Source organism: Nannobrachium achirus (assembly GCF_963921795.1).
Source record: "Nannobrachium achirus genome assembly, chromosome: 2".
NCBI classification, from domain to species: domain Eukaryota; kingdom Metazoa; phylum Chordata; class Actinopteri; order Myctophiformes; family Myctophidae; genus Nannobrachium; species Nannobrachium achirus.
This window is the reverse complement of record NC_137811.1, coordinates 41,634,532-41,658,102: the sequence shown is the minus strand read 5'-3', so window position 1 is coordinate 41,658,102 and position 23,571 is coordinate 41,634,532. Positions and strand designations below refer to the sequence as shown.

Below are 23,571 nucleotides of genomic sequence, written 5' to 3'. Positions count from 1 at the left end.
GGCGGGAATTGACAAAGGGTCAATTAGTCACGGACATTTGTGTTGTTTTTTAAATCAATCTTTTTTTTCTGGATTTGTCCATGGCAAGACTTGGCCTGGTCGTGGAATACTTTAGATCTAGTTGTTACTTTGGCTTATTTTGATCACAAGACACAGTTACCGAATGTCTTTGTCTCCAGGTTTTCAATCACAATATGTAGGACACTGATTTACAAAGACACATTAGGAGTTCACTAGTAGTGGTTCTCAAATGTTTTATTTTCAAGGACCCCCATAACTCTCAGAGTTGCAGGCCTGCAATGGTCATTTAGAGCAGTGGTTCTCAAAGCAGATTCCAGGGACTCTGTGGGTTCCTCTATAGAGGGACCTAAATTGATCCATACAAGGCTGTAACTCTGACAGTGCAAATGAACCCTGACGGGTTCATTTGGATCAAAATGACCACCACAAGCCAGCATAGCGATGATGACCCCTGCACTTGACTGTTGCATTGCATCATTCTACACCTGTGCTCCTTTTAGTTCTGTCTGGAGAGAGATTGAAGTATCAAATAGAAAAGCCAAATGTCAGAGGGGAACAGAAAGCTCACATTAGCACTTCTGTCATGTCTGGGAGGGGTCACTCACAGTTCTGCTGGAGAAAAGATTAGTGTATCAGGAGAGGCGAGAGCCTGCTCTAACCTAGTCTTGCGTAGCCAGACAACTACTCCACAACCTCTCAATGCTATATAGAGTCTGGAACTACACCTCCCGAAATCCGAGTAACGGAAGCCAGCATTTCCGTTCACAAAAATATATATTTAAAATATCATTACTGCTAAGCAGCAAGCTTATTTATATTAGGATAAATGTGCGTGACTGTAAAAATGAAACGGAAGTGGGGAGGAGAGAGAGAGAGAGAGAGAGAGAGAGAGAGAGAGAGAGAGAGAGAGAGAGAGAGAGAGAGAGAGAACGAGAGAGAACGAGAAAGAAAGGAATAAGAGGCAATCAGAGGAAGACAGCAATAGTCGCACACACACACACACTAGAATAGTGAGAGTCAAAGTATTCTGAGGTAATGCTTACAGAGTGCTTACAGAGTGTGAAACTTGTTCACCATTCAACCAGCTCATCATAAAAAAGACAACAACACTCAACTACCTTTGCAATAACTACCAGGTATGCAAAAAACAACAGTAAAATGGACACGCTTGAAACACTGTTGTATTGACAAGATAATTTCAGATACTTTGAATGTTTGGTTTCAGTTGGCCTAGCCTAGGGCACAACTGCAAAATGTGCACTTCTCTAAATATTCAGTAGCTTGGCCCAGCAGTGCAGTCGCAAAGCTGCTAAATGCTTTGCAAACACCATGTTTCTAAAAGCCCAAGAAGTACCGCTTAATTCCCAAGTGCTGTATACCAAACCTTTTAGCCAACAAAATAAAAACAAACTTTTTTCTGGTGCCCAGAAAAGGAATGCTGTGTAGTGTGCAGGGTTATTCTATGATCATTATTTCTAGACACTTTTCTGAGAGGTAGGCAAGTGTACACTGCAGTTGTCTGATTAATAAGTGGGAAAGTGTTCCTTAAATTAGATCTCTATATGCTTTACTGCAGCAGGACACAAAAACATTTTCAGTCCTGACACAAACATATCTACGTACACACATGGGATAAAAGGTATGGGCTACTAGGGAGGCTGGAAAGCTGCAGAGGAGCCAGATTCCAGCAGAGCCCTCTAGTATTCGCCCTCTAGGTCTCGTAAACACACTGGAGGTATGTCCTATATATGGGAAATGCATGTACATGCATAAACTGGGCAGGACCTACATATAGACCTTCATACACGCACACACACGCACACACACAACTCAACTCTATCAGCTTTTGGCCACACATACTTAGATAGGTATACCAGAACGCTTGCCCCAGGCCAAAACACAATGTAGCTGCTCATCATAGTGACGTCCAAACCTCTGCGTAGGAGAGCACTAAAGAACAATGGCAACTTGACCCACAAAAAAACAGTTTATGATAACATTTTATGTGAAAAATAGACCATGCGTGTTAGTCAATATTTATTCTTTTCACATTTACAATGGCTGGTTCAAAAGTTCAACAATATTTTGGAGCTCGCATGCAGCACAGTTTGATGTGATGCAACGACTCTTAGATCAGTAGGATTTCCTTTTGATCACCTCAGCTCACTTGGACCCTCCATGGAGGTGTAAGGCCTGTCACAATTATTACATTTGACATCGTCTGATCGCAATTATTTTAGGTAATCACAATCATTTTGCATAATCGTCATAATCATTTCCATGTTGAGAAATGTTCATATGGTTTTGAACACTTTCAAAAAGTAGCAGAAATAGCCAATCTGCAAGCCGTTTGCAGATCGCCATTTCCACTATAAAATGTATAAGAAAATGAAGTTATTAAATATGCCAGTCATTCCTTTATATATTTAGGTAAATTGTCATATCTGCCCTGTGCAACTTCAAAGCCAAACAGAAATGTAAAATGTATTCATATGCTTCAGTGTTCAGCGTCAAAAACGCAATTAAATCGTGACAATTAATGGTCACGTAAAATGTCACAATCGCGACAGCTCTATGGAGGTGATACAAAAGAAAAAAACAGGTACTGAAACAGTACTTTTGCCTAATGGAAAACCAAAAAGGCGAGTAGATTCATGTCGAGTTGACACATTTCCAGTGGTTTAAAGTAACTAATTACGTACTGTGCCTAATATAAGTACAATTTTGAAGTATTTGTACTTTTGCATTTGTGCATGAGTATTTCCAATTTCCAATACTTTTACTTCTACTCCGCTAGAACTCAGATGAAAATATTGTACTTTTACTCCACAACAATTATATGACAACTTTAGTTGCTAGTTGTAGATTTTGATTGTTATTACATTATTAACCACTTCAGCCCTATATACATTTCGGCCATTTGAAAATCGACGATCTACAAGCTCACAATGTGTTGCGATGCATTGTGAGCTTGTAGATCTGCTATTTTCAAAATATTTGTATACATTTGAAAACCTGAAATGGGACATTCTGCGTAAAGCATACCTAATGCATACTTTTGGTACTTTCAGTAAATATTGATGCCGATACTGTTACTCAAGTACGTTTTGAATTATGGACTTCTACTTGTAACAGAGTATTTCTACATTGCAGTATTGATACTTTTACTTAAGTAAGAACATTTGAGCATTTTTTTCACCACTGAACATTTCCATGCAGTGGGAAGGCATAAAAACCTCACATGCAAATGAAGAGATAGGAGTGGCACAGTGAGAGAGAAAGAGGAACCCAGTCCAGACGGCAACGTTGGTTCAGTAAACAGAATAACTGGAGATGGTGTCCTTAGATGACACTTGTCGTCCTACATGACAGTAACAGACCATTCAGATATATAGTAAGAGGGAACCCTACCCTAACCCTTTAGACCATTAAACAAGATAGCACTGGAACTCATATAGAGCAAGGGGCAAGGATCCGGCTTGTAAGTTGAGGCGATATATAGGAAGAGACAGTTCATATGACCGTCCGCTAGTTTCGCCATTTCCCCAGTGCAATGACTCTCTATTCAAGTGGATGGGTTTCTCTCCGAACTTTACACTTGATTACCTTAAAGGAGTTCCTATGACAATAATTTGATTACAATAAATGTACCCGCATTGATTCTTCATAGGGACACACCGGATGGAGACACAAATTAATTTGGCTCCCTATCCAGAATCAATGGGGAATCATCCGGATGGGGACCCGAATCATTAGGGATACATTTACTATAATCCATTTTTTGTCTTAGGAATGCAACAAATACAAATAAATATTATTGGACTGATGGACTCACGTCTTCATGGCATGAGTAATCAAAAAAAAAAAAAACTACTACTTTAATAAACATTGTCATAAATACTTTATGCTTCTAGTCGCTAGTTTAAAGTCTTCTTTCAATCACAATGATTGCGTTTTGTTAAATGATGGTCCCATCATGTATTTAAAAAATTATGATAAAGTAGTGGGAGGGGACGTGGCCAGCTTGATTGACAAGCTCCCAACCAATAACATTTATTGACCCACCGCCCACTCTGTCCCAACCAATAGAAATTTGGTTTAATTTCCATTTCAGGAAAGGATGTAGAAAGATGGCGGTTTGCACACGCTTGCCAAACAGGCTTCATTTACGGCCTGTAGAGTGTATGGGCGTAGCACTGTCCATTCATTTTTACGGCCTATGATCAACTGGCTGGAAATGAAGGCGCTTCCAGGTTCTCGTAGAAGCTGCTGTTCTAATTAATGGCCTAGCAGATGTCGTTATTTCACCTTCTACTGGTACCAAAAAACCTTCAGCTCAGTGTAAGTCTACGAGGATCTGACAAACTTTACACTTGATTTCCTTATCTTAGTAAACCTTTTCATTATTTAAAATTATTACATTTTATCATTAAAATGAATGATAAAGTAGGCCATGTTTCTAGGTTTTGTATTGGCTATACAGAGTGAAGACCTGCATTCATTTCCGGCTTCATTTCTGGAGCGGATATAGAAATAAGGCGGATTTACACTCAGGCTTAGGCTTCATTTACGGTCTGTAGAAACCAATGGCGTGGCTCTGTCCATTTATTTTACAGTCTATGTCTATGCTATAGAGTTACAAAGACCAGTGAAATAAAAGGAGCTACATAAATATATTAGCAAATCAGCGATAATGAGAGGGGAGGCTTTCACTCTTGGTTTGGATGAGGTCAGCTCAGCAGAACAGAAATAGCTCACAAGAGTAATAATACTGTCATAACAAATGACGGCAGTTAACAAGGTTAACACTTACACACAACTTTTGCACCACACGCAGACCAGCGACTCTTGCAATCCAAACCACTTTCGCTTTGCCCCGTCTTTGTTTGTTAAGCAGTGGTTGGCCACAAGTTGCAAGAAAAATACTACAGAGATTTGTGTCACCGACCACACAACAGACAGGACAACAAAACAGGTAGAATGTGTCATAATCGGTGGAGTTTATGGCCTAGATTTCCTCTTTGTGTTGTTGTTGTGCACAGTATGTTTTGATCCAACACTGATGGCAAAGTTTACTGTAATTATGTTGTGACTGTGTGTGTGTGTGTGTGTGTGTGTGTGTGTGTGTGTGTGTGTGTGTGTGTGTGTGTGTGTGTGTGTGTGTGTGTGTGTGTGTGTGTGTTCATCATGGAAACACGTGAAGCAAATTCTTGGAAGTTTACCATTTCTTGACTTCATTCTTACAATAATAATAATAATAACCAGTAAGACTCCCTAATCGGGAGATAAGCGGCCATCAGGTCAGGTCACAACATTTAGAAGGCAGTCGTAGCCAATCAGGAGAGAATATGGGAAATGGGACAGATCCATGTTGATGACATGACAGACGTTGTGTACCGCTTTGTGTGATTTTAGGCCAAAATCTGTAGGAGTAGTGTCCAAAAATGTGTTTTGCAAAAATCGGCCTGATGGTGGCGCTAGAAGAGGTCCATGTGAGAAATCAGTGGCGGAGGTTGTGATTTGCCATCCAAGGTGTGCAAAGTTTGGCATTGATAGGGCCAACGGTGGCAGAGATAAGAGTAGGGTCAAAAGTGTGACGTGACGTGACGTGACGGACAGACTGACAGACTGACTGACTGACTGACAAGTCGGTGGAGCTTTTCATAGCAACTTGCAACACTGACGGTCGCAATAATAATATCTGGAATTTATATAGCCTTTTCCCAAAGTCACTTTACACGTGCGTGAGTGCGTGCGTGCGTGCGTGCGTGCGTGCGTGTGTTCGTTCTGTAAGGATACCTCTGTATATGGTATGGTTCCTTTCCCCCTGGATCAAGGCATTGCAGCTTCCGGTGACAGTGTCACATGGACATAGATCAGGACACTGACACTCCTGCTTGCAGGACAGACCATAGAAGCCCACAGGACACACTGACAGAGACATGGGAGAGACGACAGAACAAAATATTATCTATGCATGCCATTACTGTTTATCCACAATTCGTGCTCTTTAAACTATTCTTACAGTATTCACATATTCTTTTTGAGAAATAACTATTTCAAGCCATACTAATAACAGTTTTTAACATTCCTGTCTGAGATCTATTTTGACATTAGTTTAAGGACCACAATCCCTCCCTAGCAGGAAGGACATTTGAGCATTTTGAGGGCTTCAACATGTTGCAACACATTGTGATATTGTAGATCTGCCATTCACCTATTCTTGCAGAATGTTCCCCTATTAGCTATTAATATACAGAGTTATCCCCATGTCTCTGCGTGCTGAGGCCTGAGTTTCCAGAGTTTAAAATTAATTTGATTTGATTCAAAACAATCCAAAATGGCCAAAGTGAATTTTTTTGGCTTCAACAACACCTTTCTCTGCGTTTACTTCCTTGGTACACAACACTGCTCCTAGCTCAGCAACGCTAGCATGGATTAAGATGGGGTCGAAAATCGCGAAGCCCCGAAATTCACAGTTTTTCTGTGGCAGTAAATTAGTTAAGACTAGGGTTAAGGGACTAGGTATGCATATACCAAATATACCAAACAAACTTTTCAAAAGCAAAACTACTCCACATCAAGGAGTTTATTAGGTAGGCCCTAAAAGTATGTCCTTGAGCGCAGGGGAATTATTTTGGGTTAAAACTGAATTCGGTTTGATCTTTCCGGGCAAATTGTAGTCTTTGAGTACTACAACATGACGTGTTGTGGTGTATTTTCGCTCCCGACCGGATACAACCCCGAAAAGTGAAGTGATCCCAGTCTAGTGTTAAAGAACCCTGCTCTACAGAGCTGGCAAGAAAAACAACTGATGGAAGGTAAACACTGAAAGACATCAGGAAACAGACTTTTATGAAACATGAATGTCCGTAGCTGTTTAGTCAGATCACGTCTAAAGGAGGCAGACAAGGAAGTTATGTAACAAAGCTTAGCGTATCATGGCTAATGTTCCCCACCTGCTCATTAGAGGAGCCAGATATTTGGCAGGGGCTCTACAGTACTGTAATGTAGAGAGGTCTACAGTACTGTAATGTAGAGAGGTCTACAGTACTGTAATGTAGAGAGCTCTACAGTACTGTAATGTAGAGAGGTCTACAGTACTGTAATGTAGAGAGGTCTACAGTACTGTAATGTAGAGAGGTTTTGGGGCAGCTGTAGCTTAGTGGTTAGAGAGACCATCTGGTAATCAGAAGGTCACTAGTTCGCCTTTCGGCCCGCCCATGTCTACGACGTGTCCCTGAGCAAGATATTTTAGCTCTTTCTTTTGGTGGCTTTTATGCCTTTATTGATAGGGATAGATTAGAAAGTAGGATGACACGAAATGGGGGAGAGAGATGGGGAGCGAAATGCAGCAAAGGTCGTTGAAATCGGGACTCGAACCTGTGACACAGGCTACACTGAGCCCAGGTGCCCGGACGCTTAACCCCTTACTGAACAACGTATTTCTTCCGGAGCGAGAGTCTGTGCAACACCAGAAAAAGGCTTTAATTGTTGTCTCACATAAGAACATCACTTTACCATGGGGTTTTCACTACAGATATCCATAGGACCCTGTGCGTGCATATATTGAAATTTGTTTCATGCCGTTGGATAAATATATGAAAAAAAAGAAGAAAAAAATACTCCTATTCCACTGGAACATTCTACCAACAAACGATGGCAACCTTACAAGACTGAATCCCGGAGCTTAAGTCCCAAACTTGGGTGATGGGTGCACAACACGTGATGGTAGTATGCACGTGATCAGATCGAGTAAACATACATAAATCAGCAATAGCACACCCACATACACCTAAACCCACATACAGCCAGTCTAGACTATATATATGCAAACATCCATGCACACACAGGGGTGGCTCAACCAGTTATTGCACACGCTATGTCCTGGTGACAATGTGGATTTGAATCCAGCTCATAACCTTTGTCAGGTGTCACGCTCTAATCTTCTCCTCAACATTCACCCTTTGTTTGATAGAACGACAGTCTCTCATCGAAAATAACAGATTTTAGGTGAGCGACAAAAGTATAATTTAGGCTTTAAAAAGCTACAATAAAGTAAAACGAATAAATGATCAAATAAATACTTACATTGTTCGCAGGAGTTGCCATGGTAACCAGCTGTGCATGTGCAGTGTCCATGGACGGGGTCGCACAAGCCTCCGTTGGTGCAGGTGCAGGTCTGGTTGCAGCCGTCGCCATAGAAACCTGGCAGGCACTCTTCAAGAGAAGAGGAAGAAGAGAGCTAGATAAACGCCGCAATGAGCTTTTTGTTTTGGTGAAAACAAAATAGTAGCTGAGGTCAATTTCAAACCTTGCTGTGAGGTTTGGGGTAGAGTTGAGTGAAATGCAATGGAGAGTCGATTTTCTTTTACATTACTGTCTGTGGTTGTCAAAGTGGGTCTGAGGACCCCCGGAGGTCCTTGAGGGGGTTCCCATCGAAATTAGTTAATATAGCATCAGAATCAGTTTAACCACTTTAACCCTACAGTATTACATGTATGCATCGGCTATTTGAAAATGTGACGTGTTGGGAGTTTGTAGATCGGCTATTATCAAAAGATTTTTTTATAATTGGAATATTTTCAAAAGATTTTTTTATAATTGGAATATTTTAACTACACACTCTTGTATGGGGTGCTGAGAGTTGAGAAACAAAGAGTCACAGAGCTGACTGAGGCTGAACAGTGTTGTGTTATGTCAGGAATGGTTTCAGTTATGTTACCTTACCCACCTTTCACCTTTAAGAGCTGCTATTATAGATATGCAAAGTATTGTGCAGAGGCACATTCTCCACAAATCATAGGTTCCTTATAGTTGGTCCAGCTCCAAACCAGATTGAAAACTGAAAAATGTTTGTTGCCTGTGTGTGTGTGTGTGTGTGTGTGTGTGTGTGTGTGTGTGTGTGTGTGTGTGTGTGTGTGTGTGTGTGTGTGTGTGTGTGTGCGCGCGCGCGCATTTGTGTCTATTTGGACTGCATGTTGTGCACACTCTACTTCTGCCTCAGTTAAGTCTGTATCCGCATGTCTGTGTGTTTGTGCATGTGTGACCGAGAACAGTGTGCAGACAGATTACTGTACCTTGGCTGCAGTTTGGTCCCCTCCATCCAGCATCACAAGCACAGCCATCTGCAGCACGCAGAGGAACAATGTCTTTCTAAAAGTCTGCCTTGTGAATGTGTATGTTGTGTAAGAACATTCATCATGAGTACATTCCATCAAGAAAGACCAATACAGTGTATAAAGTGAGCAAACATTCCGTGACAATCTTATTCAGAGCAACTTACAATGAGTCCAAGAGCCCAATGTTCAGAATCATCATCACTCAGCCAATCAATTTAGTCAATGATAAGAAATCTATAAAGTAAATCTATATAGAGCTGCCTGCTACCTTTAACGCATTTTAAACATGAGGATTTTTTAAATACTATTTAAATCTTATTGAGAAAAAATAAACACTGATATTTGTTCCAAAGCGACTGCAAAAGATTGCTGCTATTCCCTATAAAAAATTAAAAAGAAAACGTTATACCCTGTATATATAACATTATATAGCGACATAAAGTGACATAGCTGTTTACACAATGCTGTACCCCCTCCAAATATATATGTTCCCCATTTTCAACAGTTTTTATTATATAGCCTACTGACACTTACTTTGGCAATGTGAACGTATGTTTTCTCATGCCAATAATGCTACTTTTAATTGAATTGATACATACAAACAAAACAAAAAACATCGCTGATTATTGGTTCTAAAAATTGGTTTCATTATATTCTTGGTTAATTGCCCAGTCCTAATCACACATTGTGTTGACAAGAGCTGTCACCCTTCCTCCACGTAATACTTACAGGCTGTACAGACACCATGGGCACCACATGCTGGTGGTTGTTGGCACACCAGAGTATCACATGTGGCACCGTGCCAGCCCTCCAGGCAAATACAGCGCCCATCTACGCAGGTCCCGTGCCCACTGCAGTCCTCAGGCTGGCACAGGCGCTGGTGCACACACAGAATGGTGGAGACCCTACGCGGGCAGCGCCACTTAGGATCTTTACTGGATCAAAGAAAGAAAGAAAGAAAGAAAGACAAGTGGGAAGTATGAATATAATGAAAACAAAAGAGGTGCAATTCTGGGAAATTGCAAGTGTGGTTGCACTGACGCAAGTCGCGAGGAATCTGCTGGGAAATGAATCCTGTTTTACCATTTATATTAGATATTGTGACATCAAGTGAAGCATGACCAATATCATGGACATGATATTGTCCAATTATAAAAGGGACAGAAAAGGTTTATTGAACTCAATGGACTCTTGGGATTACAGAAAAGTTAACAGAACACAGGTTTACTTTAGGTGACAGAAAAAGGTTAACAGAAAACAGGTTTATTTTAGGTGACAGAAAAGTTCTCGGACCTATAACAATAGCCTGGTTGCCTATAGCAACCACACTAAATATGTGAATTTCAAGAGAATGAGGAAATTAAGGTAGAATAGACATTAATATTGTATATAGAACACTAACATCTGCACAGCAATACCAATCACCATGCATGAAGTGCTTCAAAGAACATAAACCTAAACTCAATTGTGTGTGTCTTTAACAATGGAACTGCTGGTGCACTAGCCTCAGTATAGCTGTGACAGGCATGTGAGGACGTGCATGCTTTTGGAATGGACTCACCAGTGGTCAGACGGGTAGCTAGCCAGCGAGCCATTGGTCACATAGGTGGAGGACCCGCCTCCATCCAGATTGATGGCATTGACAACTCCGTTCCTCTTCATGAAGTCTGCCACCTCCCACAGATTCATACTTTATAAATAGAGACAAAACATCCAGAGGGATACATGAAGGCACCGCGCATTGGGGGGAACCTCACACCAGCGACACTCACACGTTCCTATCCACAACATGGACCCATTAAGATTTTAACCACTTCAACCATTATTTTATGCTTTAACTAGTAAAAAATAGCAGATTTACAAGCTCACCAAGTGCCGCGCTGCGAGCTTGTAGATCTGCTATTTTTGCTATCTTTCCAAATCTTTGAATATATATATTTTTTTAAAGCGAACATTTGTAACTCAAATCTTTCCTTTCTCAGGGTCCCTGGAACAAACTATTTTGAGATGGGGTTTCGTGGTCAAATACATATAGTTCCAGGGGTCCTTGAGGTTTGAGCACCCCTGATATAGAAACATTAGTTTTTCAGAAAACCTCAGGCCTTAATGGGTTAACCAGTATATGCACAGATTACTTTCAAATGTTCCTCTCCATGTAGAAATTCAGCAGGTAAATGATCATGTCTGGAACACAGCAGAGCACACAGGAATACAAGAAAGCACCATTGACTGTGCTGTACAACGACACAGTAAACGTGCCCCTAAGGGCTTACCAAGTAAAAAGTGATGTTATTCATGTTAGACAGAAGGTCAATCTCTCCGGAGAAGGTCATTGGTCAGTCTGATTGCATTAGATAGAACGAGCTGACTGGCTATAATTTATTGAACTGGACCTTGTCTGATATTGAGTGGGGGACGTACTAGATGGGGGTGGACCAGGACATGTCACGGCTTGTTGTTGCTTTGCGCAGCCAGATATTTAACACAAACACATTAATCTTTTTTTTTGGGGGGGGGGGGGGGGCTGTGAGGTCACCGCACGAAGGCACTGTGAGATCAATACAATTGATTGGCACGAGGGAAACTCGGAGGAAGTTAGTGTCTTAATGGCTATTGCAATTCACCCACTTGGCTGAAATGGCAACTCCTGTCACTGAATTCCTAAATGACTTTTGAGTATATTATACTGTATACACCATATACGCAGTACATGATATATTACTCTACATTTTATTAATCTTTTACCTACAAACATTTCTTCCCCGATTTAATTTCCTGACAACAATTTCACAACCCCAACCGTCCTACTGCGTTTTCCAGAGTGCAGGTTTAACTGTTACATTAATCAATGTACGTTCATGAATAAGTGAAATTATAGGCAGCTTTCCTAAAAGAGTGTCTATGAGGCGGCGGCCATTAGGAATCTCAGGGTGCCCTCAGACCAAAATACCAATGAGAGTGGAATCCGTGTTCCGCCAATGCATTTCAATGAGAAGGTGGCGGTTTCATGTCAGTGGAGGATATCTGCGCTCCGCCCAGACCTTGCGTTTATGCTGGAGCAAAGAAATTCTCCACGCAGATTCTGGTTTCCCCCCTCTGTCCAATCGGGTGAGTCGAAGGCGTAACATTCTGAGAATCAGGAAGGGACTGGGAGATGTTTTGTTTTGAAGAGTCTCATGCACCCAAACTCTTCTCTTTTTAGCTTGTTGCATCTCCCCTTCCAATAAAGCAAGGGCGAGTAGGCTACCCTTCGCCTGTCCATTATAGAGTTGACACGTAAAAGATGATGATAATAAAGCCTATTAAATTGATAACCTCGCAAGTCGCAACGTAACCTGGCTAACGTACCTCTGCAGACAAAGGATCGCTACGCTAGTCTACAGGCTACAGGGAGGGAGGGTGGTGCGGGAAGTTAGTGACAGGCCCGTCACTGGCTTTGGGATGGAATACGCTCTCTGCGTTTTTAGCCAGCCGCACAACAGAAGAGTTTATCCACTGCAGTGCCGACCATATTTTGGCCTGAGGGCACCCTTAGGAGGTAAATACTTTTCGCTCAAGACCTTTTCCCCACATTGCCAGCATCTATTGAGCAATGCATTTGGTGAGGTTCCTTATTTTCTAAGCCAATCAATGGGCAGCTCCATTTGCAAGCCGGCATGCAAATGGAGCGGTGCACCAGACCAGACTACCTGGCATCAGTCTAGCAGAGTCTGCAGATGATTTAAAAGCCAACTCAGCTGACAGATACGCTATACAAACATAAACACAACATGCTGGACCGATGTGCCACCATGAGCATGAGGGTGAGCAAATAGAGTAATTGATACATGATGATTAGGGTTAAGGGCACTGGAAAGAAAGGAAATTATATTCCCACACATTTTCCTAAAACCAATGAATATTGCTATTACAGCTGCTCACATTTTAGCCCTAAATAGCAGAGTACCATTAACAGGTGGGTCGGCGACACCAGCAAGGTTGAAAGCGTAAACACAATAAAATATAATGCACATACTGTACAGCAGCCAGCAGGTGATTACCGATATTGTTTTTCCTTGGCATCGATATCTCACCCTCTGTGATTAATGATGCAATAATCAGTTGTGCACTCTAACAAATATGCCAGGCTATTTATTTGTTTTCTCCTCCTGCCACCGGCATTTATACTTTATCGTACGATGGTGTCAGGTGAAAATAACCGATCGACAACCTTGTTGCTTTTGCAATTTATTACATTGTTTAACAATTTTTCTGAAAACTGTACAGTGGTTATAGGACAAGGAGCACCCCCAGTGGTGTAGCACAGTGGTTCTCAACCTTTTCAGGCCGCGACCCCCAAATTAATCATATTTTAACTGGGGACCCCCCTACCCTCACGAGCACTAAGAGTTGAGGCATTCCATTTTGTAAAACACGGTTCTATTGTGAAAATAGCAGATCTACATGCTCACAACGCCTCGCGCTGCGAGGCGTTGTGAGCATGTAGATCGGCTATTTTCACAATTTCTGCCTCTAATATGTGACAAGTTGGCCAATGTTTAATTTGTCATTTCAGAGGTATTTAAGTCCTTAAATTGTCACTTTAGAAATGTGCATTTACCCTCTATACAATTAGACTTTTTGTTGGTTTGTTTACTGTTAAGTGAGAAAAACAATGTTGCACATTAAGTTAATCATCTGGGGACCCCCCGAAATAATTTGGGGACCCCCCTGGGGGTCCCGACCCACAGGTTGAGAACCACTGGTGTAGCATAGCAGAATAAGGAAAGAGAAGTACCACAAAAGTAAACAGAGAGAAAATGGAGAACAAGCAGCTGCTTCCCACTGTTTTACTTGTTGCAGTGTGATCTATTTTAGTTTGTTCTGAAGAACTAAAAAGTTGTGTGAAAAACCTGCAGCGGATTAGAGAGCATTAAGGTCAACAGACGTTTGTCCTACAAGTATGAAGCGGGCTTAAACGACTAATGGTCATGTGCGCACTGTGATCGGCCAATAAGGCACTGTGCTTTTAATTTTCATGTAAATGAAAATCCAATGGAATGTTGTGTAGTCTAAAAGTGCCATTAGATGGTTATGTGCAGAAGATCAATTCCCTCTGGAATTCACAGATGTTGCTTGAAGTGAAGAGCCGTTAATTTAACCTACACATGATAATCAAACCATATAACTTGCCCAGACCTGCATTACTCTCTTACCTAAAACTCACCAGTACACACTACACAGTAGCTATTTTGTGCTTACCCCCTGCGGTCTGTTTGTCCATCGATGTGGAACAGGATCAGATTACCCTCCCTGTCATGACCCACCGCTGTCCTGGCTGACACGACGTCCACAAATTGGCGAAACGAACCTGTTTACGGAAGAGCAAATGTATGTGTGGGGTCAATCAGATTGCCAAACAATGTGCTGGTCTCCCACTGACACTCACAACATCAAACTACGGAGACGCCAAAAAGGAAAGCCCAAATGAAAGCACAAATGCTTTTGTTGAGATAGCCTTTTAGTTGACCTTGTAATAGTGAACTGTACTGTCATGAAACTGTACCTTTTCCAATGCAAACATCTAATAAAGTCTTCAATCAATCAATCAGATGATTTGTTTCTCGTGCAAGATATATCAGACATTAAGACACAACGCATGCATTGTTTCTTTTTTATTAGTGTGGTTGCCTAAAGGGCAACCAGACTATAGTTACTATAGTACTATTTCATCTAGATTGAGTAATCCCAAAAGTCCATTGTGTTCAATGGACTTTTTTTCCCCCCGTCTCTTTTCTGATTGGACAATATAATGGATTCGAGGATTGGTCAAGCTTCATGTGGCATCACAATATATTAGGCAACCACACTTGCAATTCCCCAGAATTGCACCTTTCTAGTTGAGTACACACATTTATTGTGTGGGCTTGTATAACACATTTTATGGATGTTTAAATACAGTATAAACCTGTTTCTATATACCTGTCTCCTGTGTGTCGCCACACTCTGCCTCTAGGCTCTGGTTGATGTACACCTGGCTGTTCCTTAGCAACCACACCACACCACTGACCAGCTGCTCAAATGGGTTGGTCTGGTCCAGAACGTCCTCCTCTGACAGGTACCTGGACCCAAGGGATGATTTAACACGTGTTAAAGTTTAGTCAAATGGAACAAGGAAGTTAAAACAATAACAATACGTGTCCATGATGGCTAATCAGGGAAGGGCATTCAATAAAGAAATAAAAAAATATCCTACTCTACTGAGATAAATGTTAAAATACACTGATGATTATGAGATAAATGTTAAAATACACTGATGATTAAAGGAGCTATAGGCAACTTTTTCTTGAAAAACGGATGCTAAAATAAAAATAATGTTTCGAAATTTTATAAAAAAAATAAGCTTCATATATGTGTTTCAATTAAAAAATGACTACAAAAAGCGTAAAATAATGATAAAATAATCATTTTGGCCATTGTCAGACCGACACTTTGTTTATATTCTAGTCTATTCCTTGATAGTGTTAGACTAGGATGTAAACAAAGTGTCGGCCTGACAATGGCCAAAATGATTATTTTATCATTATTTTACGCTTTTTGTGGTCATTTTTGAATTGAAACACATATATGAAGCTTATTTCTTTATAAAATATTTTCGAAACATTTTTATTTTAGCACCTGTTTTTCAAGAAAAAGTTGACTATAGCTCCTTTAATACAAAGAATCACAATCCCCCAATTCATGTTAAAAACAGAATTCTCACAACTGAGAAATAGGGCTGAGATTATATATAGGTCCAGTTCACAGAACTGTGTTGTTGACATGGTTGTAGGAGACTATTGACAATTGGCAGCAGTTGCAAAACACTGGACTCATTGAACTCTAGCTATTTTTGCCCAAATGATTTGATGGCCCTCTGTACAACCAAACATATTCATTCTGGTGATCTGGGCAGCTGGCTTTTTATCTTTTCATGGTCCCTGCCCTTAAACGACTGTCACCTCGCTTGACACCCTATTTTCCTCTTCTCTTATTGAGTGAAAAGGGTTTATGCAAACACACAATTTTGAGGTACTTTTACTTTACTGGAGTATTTCCAGTTTTCAGTACTTTTACTTCTACTCTACTACATCTCAAAGGCCAATAATGTACTTTTAGGGTGCCCTCACACCAAAATACCTATGAGAGTGGAATCTGCGTTCCGCCAATGCATTTCAATGAGAGTGAAAAGGTTTCATGCCAGCAGAGGATTTCTGCAAAAAACGCTCCCTTATCATTGAAATGCATTGGCGGAACGCAAATTCCACTCTCATAGGTATTTTGGTGTGAGGGCACCCTTACTCCACTATAATCATTTAAAACTCAGTATTAACTAACTAGTTACTTTGTAGATTATGTTTATTATGACATTAACACTTCAGCCCTATAAACATTTTGGCCATTTCAAAATAGTCGATGTAGAAGCTCACAATGCGTTGCATCAATGTGAGCTTGTAGATCTGCAATTAAAAAATATGTGTATACATTTTATACACTTGAAAACTGGGACATTCTGCATAATGAATGAGTACTTTCTACTTTAGGTACTTAAGTACATTTTGATACCAATACCTTTGTACTTTTACTCAAGTACATTTTTAATTCCAGACATTAACTTGTAACAGAGTATTTCTACATGGCAGTAAAACAGTATGGCCTGTGATCTTTTGCTTTCTAACTGCTAGACCAGCCTTTAGACCAAAGGTTGGCAAGCCATCGACCTGAACACAAGGTTAGTTCATCCCATAAAACCATATAAAAACATATATAAAACCATCCAGCTTGATCTCTTAACAACAAAAAACACTGCAAAGTATGTCTGAGGCTCCACCAGGTACAGTACATCCAAGGCCTTCAATTATTAAACCATAGTAAGAAGGAGAATACATTATTGTGCTTGGTTCAGGGGTGTATGTGTGTGATTGTGATATACTGATATTACACATTTTCTTGAGATGTCAAATACTTCTGTGGGCTAACTGCTGCCCTCTCTGGCAAATCAGTCCTAATATTTAATATTTCAGCCCATGAGAGCTTTAAAAAAATATTGCATTCAATCATTGTGCCACGTTCATGACAAAAAATCACACCCGTGTGAACCGAGCGGTGGTTTACCCACCTCATAGATCATGTGTACCGATTTTTGTGACATTTGAAGAAAATATGTAGGAAAAGGAGCAAAAAGTGTGTTTTGGAGAAGAAAATTCAAGATGGCGGAAAATCCATCCTGGCGCAAATGGGCGTGGCCTAAGGAATTGACCCAAGGAATCCAGGGAAAAAAGAATTTTAATTTTCCGATCTACGGTTCAAGAGTTACGGGGCAAAACGTAAAGTGGGCCGTTATAGCGCCACCATGAGTGATATAATTATTTTTCGATTCATTCTTAAAATCATTATGAATCTCCTCTCCGAGGTTTGAAACTGTAGCTCCTATGGTTTACGAGAGAAAAATACTTGAAAGTGATTTCTTGCATTGTCCCATTATAAGTCAATGGGGACAATTAAGCGTCGTTTTTTGCCGATTACGTCGGCATGGTAAGGCGGATCGGAACGAAAGGTAATAGAACACCATTCCCGGCCGAGCCGCACATTTTGATGTATATATTGCGCGAGTGGCGTAAATGGTGCGGCACTAGTTACGCGCCAAAGTTTAGGCTACATACAGACAGACAGACACGGACGGAGACCCACACACACGGCCACGTATAGGAGCGTTGTGACCACCGCTCAAAAACATATTCCAACACAGAGTCACATATCATGCCAATAAAGTGATCTGCTTTCTCCGCCAGCTTCACACATTAGGTTTTGTATGTTTGCATGCAGTGGTATCAAGCAAGAGGATGCTATCTCTTTGGTTATATTTATGTGTGCACTTTTGGCTTGTTTGTGAATGTGTCTGTTTTTTTCTTGAGCTACTATTCTTGGGTAATGGTCAGACATTATTACGCTTCATTAATATTAGGCATTGGAGCATAGCCACAACTAAATTTGACTGTTTATTTATATGCAATGTAGTAGGAATTCACTCAAAATGTCAAGAATGTTATTGGTTGTATATCAATCATTATGAGTAACCAGCATGTGCAAATTAAAATGGAAGCAAAGACATTACTGTCAAGACCTGTGATATCTTCTTTTACCTAAATGTACAATGGCTAGCTGAAGCCAAACAATCAGCATTCCATCTGTGCTGATTATTCCAACAAAGATCAACAATACAACTGATTGCTAGGCCAGTTGAACAAGCCAATGGTTTGTTTTTGCTTTACCTTTCAGCCAGTGTAACTGCACTGATATAGTATAATTGCGACCGTAGGTCGCAGTTTACTGTCAGAACCGGCACAGCTTGTCCGTATGTATACATGTAACGCCTGACACTGTGGTTCCCCTAACACATCACTGTGACATCACAGGTGACATCACAGTGATGTCAGATAATCAGAGCAGGGATATCCATATATGGGCATGAACAGGTGAGGTGCCATCACAGTGGTGTGGCTGGTTCAGACAGGGATCTCCATGTATGGGCTTGTAAAGGGATTGTACTGTATGTTGTGATGTCATGGGAACCACTCTATGTCCATATATGGAGATCCCTGATGTCATCAATATTAAGCCCATATGTAGTAGACTTCATATCCATATATGGGGAACTGGTCCGATATACATCACTGGCCAGGCGGCCAAGACATGGCGCGACCTTGCCTGTCGCCCTGAGGCGTCTTACTTGCGAGGAGCTCATTCGGCTTGAGTTTCTTGCAGGTGGGATTTATGGCTCTTTGAAGTGAGCCGAGCCGGATCTCTGCGATCCGTTCCTTTTCAAAGAGCCGTTCAAAATACTACATGTAAAAAGTACAAACATTCTTTACTACAATGTACAAAATACACAAGTAGAAGTGTAATTAAAATGTACTTGAGTAAAAGCACTAAAGTAATGGTATCGAAATGCACGGAGTAGTTCACCCCCCAAAATGACTTTTTTTCTATTGATTTACTCGTGCCATGGAGACTTGAGTTCAATAATGTGTTGTAGACTATTTGTAGCATTCCTAAGACAAAAATATGATTATAGTACATTTAGCCCCATATTGAATAGAAAGTACTCAATATGCAGAACGTCACATTTCACAGGTTTTCCATTTAATAACATTTGGAAAAATCATTTGAAAATAGCAGATCTACAAGCTCACAATGTGTCGCAACGTGACAAAATGCAGGCCTATATAGGGTTGAAGTGATTTGTAATTATAATCAAAATCTAGAAAGTAACAAAATAACTAAAAGTAACTAAAATGAGACAGTATTTTGAACGGCTCTTTGAAAAGGAACGGATCGCAGAGATCCGGCTCGGCTCACTTCAAAGAGCCATAAATCCCACCTGCAAGAAAATCAAGCCGAATGAGCTCCTCGCGTCTTACTTGTATAGAAAAAATATATATTATTAAGAGTATTCTTTAATGTGTTAAAGAGTGAGGCTTTGCATCCCTTACTATTGCATCGCCGCAGTCCCTATAATGACAGTAAAGAAGGTTTTCAAGGGGATTATTGGAATGAAAACAAATATTTTAAAAGAGAGGGAAAAGGAAAAATAAATATGTGATGTGACGAAACACAGGATGAAAATACAGCACTGAAGGTATAACTGATGCAATTTAATAAATGCTGAAAAATAAGAACAGTAGGAGAAACTATTCCCATGTACTAGATCAGTGATTCCCAAGACCCAAAAGTATGGGTCCTTACCAACTGTTTGGGAAACAGTGTACTAGATCATAAACTTAGGGAACTTCTTACCCAAACACCAGGGTACCGTCTCTCCTGATTCCAAACTGGGAGTTCTGCACGCCTCCGCTGTTCACCGCCAGTTTGCCGTTGCTCACCACGTTGCCGTGACACTGGCCACTCTGCGTGCTGAAGAAGCCTCCGTTCTGGGCATAGAGACAGCCAGCAGCCACGGCTGTCTGGTCCACCTCGGTTCTTTTGTTTTTCCCGCAGCCCCCCGGCCCGCCTGGCTCCAGCACCGACACCGTCTTCAGGGGGTCATGTACCACTGTCCAGTGACCTGGAAACCAACATTTATTTTTGAAATAGCAGATCTACAAGCTCACAATGCGTCACATCGCAAAGCATATTGAGCTTGTAGATTGTCTATTTTCTAACAGGCGAAGTGTATATAGGGTTGAAGTGTATGTTTTGTAATAATAATCAATCTACAAAGTAACTAACATTTTCAAATAAATGTAGTAGAGTCGAAGCAAAAGTATTGGAAATTGGAAATACTCAAGTAAAGTACGAATAACTCAAAACTGTATTTAAATGTACTTGTTTACTTTACACCACTGCTTAGATGTAAACAATCATCAAACCAATAGCAATCCAGAGATGGTGGTGAAGGCATCTCGTTGCGTGTGAATAACAAAAAACGTAATATGGGACTGGCCACAAATCACTTTTGGTATCTCTTGCAACATAGATGCATTTGTTGTTAAATCCCACATGTTTCCAATCTTCCATGTCATCATCACTGACCGTGGACCCATCGTGGACCAACATCTGTGATAAACGTATGGGACTCGGCCACTGGCACCCCAGTAAGGTTGCTGGCCTGCCAGCTTTCATAGGTGACGTTGCCATGGAAGACGGACTGACAGTCTCTGACGTGGCGATGAGAGTGTGAGGGTCCATGGCCGTGAGCATATGGCAATAGGAGGTCATCATCCATAGACAACCTGTGAACAAAGTCACAGTAGATAAATCACACATTTTAAGATATATGACCAGGGGCTTTTGTTTGCATTATTTTAAACATGAATACATATTTTAATCAAAGTTTCACCTATATTTTCATTAACTGCAACATTCATAACTTTGCAATTATAGCGCTTGCTGCTTATTGTGTGGCATAGCTCAAAGCAGGGCATTCAAATTCAATTCAAATCCACCACTGGGCAGCACATTCCTTATAAAGGCAGGCATGTTTGACTGTTTACTTATCCAGTAGGCTACTTTCCAACACAAGCTTGTGTAACTGTAGGTCAATGTGTCAAGTCACAGTTGCATGATGTCAGTGGATGCTTTCAAAAGGCAAGGCAGAGACCCCGCTTGGAAGGAAACTTTTTCAAAACGTTTACCTTAAAGGAGTAGTTCACCCCCAAAATGACTTTTTTTCTATTGATTACTCATGCCATGGAGAGTAGAGTTCAACAATATTTTTAGTTTTTTGTCGCGACCCGTTTCGAACCGGTCACCATCCGGAATCAATGGGGGTAAATTTATTGTTATCACATTTTTGTCTTAGGAATGCGACAAAAAACTAAAAATATTGTTGAACTCTACTCTCCATGGCATGAGTAATCAATAGAAAAAAAAGTCATTTTGGGGGTGAACTACTCCTTTAAGTAACAGCTCTATGGGGCCCTGCTAAGGTCAGCACAAGTGCCACTTCTCCTACACAACTGTTATGTAATCAGCTCAAGAAGACCACTCAGGTCACATGACCATGGGTGGACCCCCAACAAGAAAACCCACACAACATTAACAGTAGTGGCTTCTGTAGGGCCATAGGAGTAAATGTAAATTATTGTGTTAACTACTTTTCACTCATCTTTATAGGATTTTGATTACTAATCCACACAGTTGCGTGTTTCTTGGATAAAACATTATTTTGTTTGACATGATGACACAGCATTCTTGAGCAGGTCTGTCTTGTGTAAGCCTTTCAAATAGAAATACAAACCAGACTGCCTGCCAGGTATGGAAGATTATGTGGACTGCTAAATGCAGACTATAAAAACAAAGGAAAAGTTGAAGTACACAGTGGCTACTAATAATGGCACGATAAGTCCACCTTGTGGCAAAAGTAGGCAACTTCATTGCAATGATTTGTGTTTTCAGAAGAACTGACATTTGGCCAGACTAGATTGGAATGGATTATTTCAAATAGGTAACAATGTTCACGGGGGGGAAATGTTATGCTTACTTCACTATCAGAACTCCACCTACATGTATGTAAATGCTGTTGCAGTATTTCAGTGTTTATAATATATCCGCAGTATGTAGCCACTTCCAGTTTTTCTTAAGTTTGGTTGATTGATTGAAGACTTTATTAGAGTTTTGCATAGGAAAAGGTTATAATGATAAGCAAAGCATGTTATAAGTATAACCCAGAGGTTCTCAACTGGTGGGCCACTGGTGGTGCACGAAGGGATTGCATGTGGTCCCTGATCATGTATTTAGAATAGAAATATAGGAAAGCGAAGACTGTCTTTTATTTTTGAATTAAATTATGTTGAACATGTTCCAATATAGTTGAGAAACAGTGCACTAAATAACCTGGTGAGCTATGATGACTTGTCAATGTTGTAATAATATACTAGTTGAAAAGGGGAAGTGTAGCCTACCAGATTTCCTGGTTGAGTCATCATATTAGGAAACATACTGGATGACATTTGTGTGTGCTCGGTATGCAGTCAGTCAACATGAGTTTAACCCCATGAGTATCATAAAAGAAAACTAATCTTTATTATAGCCCATATCTCCAACCAACACAACAGTCAGGTGGTGGTCCCTAGCTCTGGTCCATAGCGTTAGTGGAGTTCTCTCCACTGAGGCTATGGACCAGAGCTAGTGGTCCCCATGGTTTACAATGAGTTAAAAACCCCTGTTATAAATTACCCATAGGAACAGCACTTTTGTGCTGTGTAGCCTATTTTGACATGTTGACGCACCATTAAGTGCATAGAAATGAACAAGTGTTCTGAACTTTGCAAACCACACACGACCATGTTAAATAGTTACTGTCCCACCATGCGGGTTAATTAGGTGAAATGTTAATGAGCCCACTTAGCAAAGCAAACTCATAATCATGAAGTTGTCTTTGGGTTAGCAACTAAGCTGGAACTGAAACCTTACCCTATAGTTGTGTTATCCGACAGCATCAACCCCCAGAGCCATAACAACAGCAGCCAAACACAGTGACATTTCGCTGTGATTGTCGCCATATGGCGATAGTTTCCTGATTCCTCCTGCTGCCACAGTCTGCTGCTGTGTGCTGTCACCTTTTATTCCACGGTCTGTCACTGCTCTCTGTCACCCACATTATCCACGACAGGACACTCAGACAGTCACATGACTGCGATGATCAGAAGACACGTGATCACGTTGTTTATTTTACTCCCCCCCCAAAAAGAAAACGATACATAACGCCATGTTAGCTGTTAGCAGTGGTGAAAAAAGTATTCACATGTTTTACTTTAAGTAAAAGTATGAATACTCCACTGTACAGGAATTCAAAATGTATTTGAGTAAAAGTACAAAAGTATTGGTATCAAAATGTACTTAAATTACCAAAAAGTGGAAAGTACTCAAATGCAGAAAAAACTGAATGTCCCATTTCATTTGAAGTTTT

The 23,571-nt window shown here is 40.7% G+C and overlaps 1 protein-coding gene across 3 annotated transcripts in view; it reads right to left on the bottom strand.

Moving 5' to 3' along the window:
* Positions 1–23,244, bottom strand: part of nagpa (N-acetylglucosamine-1-phosphodiester alpha-N-acetylglucosaminidase) — a 34,154-nt gene extending 10,910 nt beyond the window's left edge. For all 3 annotated transcript variants that reach the window (XR_013962571.1, XM_080738329.1, XM_080738330.1), the window contains exons 1-10: positions 23,076–23,244; positions 20,694–20,893; positions 19,959–20,226; positions 15,105–15,244; positions 14,385–14,493; positions 10,705–10,833; positions 9,873–10,078; positions 9,102–9,149; positions 8,113–8,241; positions 5,821–5,952 (exon numbers count right to left, since the gene is read on the bottom strand). Coding sequence is in view for 2 of the 3 variants with exons in the window: in XM_080738329.1 (XP_080594455.1) it covers positions 5,821–5,952; positions 8,113–8,241; positions 9,102–9,149; positions 9,873–10,078; positions 10,705–10,833; positions 14,385–14,493; positions 15,105–15,244; positions 19,959–20,226; positions 20,694–20,893; positions 23,076–23,164 (1,450 nt within the window). In the remaining variant the exon portion in view is untranslated. The remainder of the gene's footprint in view (positions 1–5,820; positions 5,953–8,112; positions 8,242–9,101; positions 9,150–9,872; positions 10,079–10,704; positions 10,834–14,384; positions 14,494–15,104; positions 15,245–19,958; positions 20,227–20,693; positions 20,894–23,075) is intronic.
* Positions 23,245–23,571: the final 327 nt, after the last annotated feature.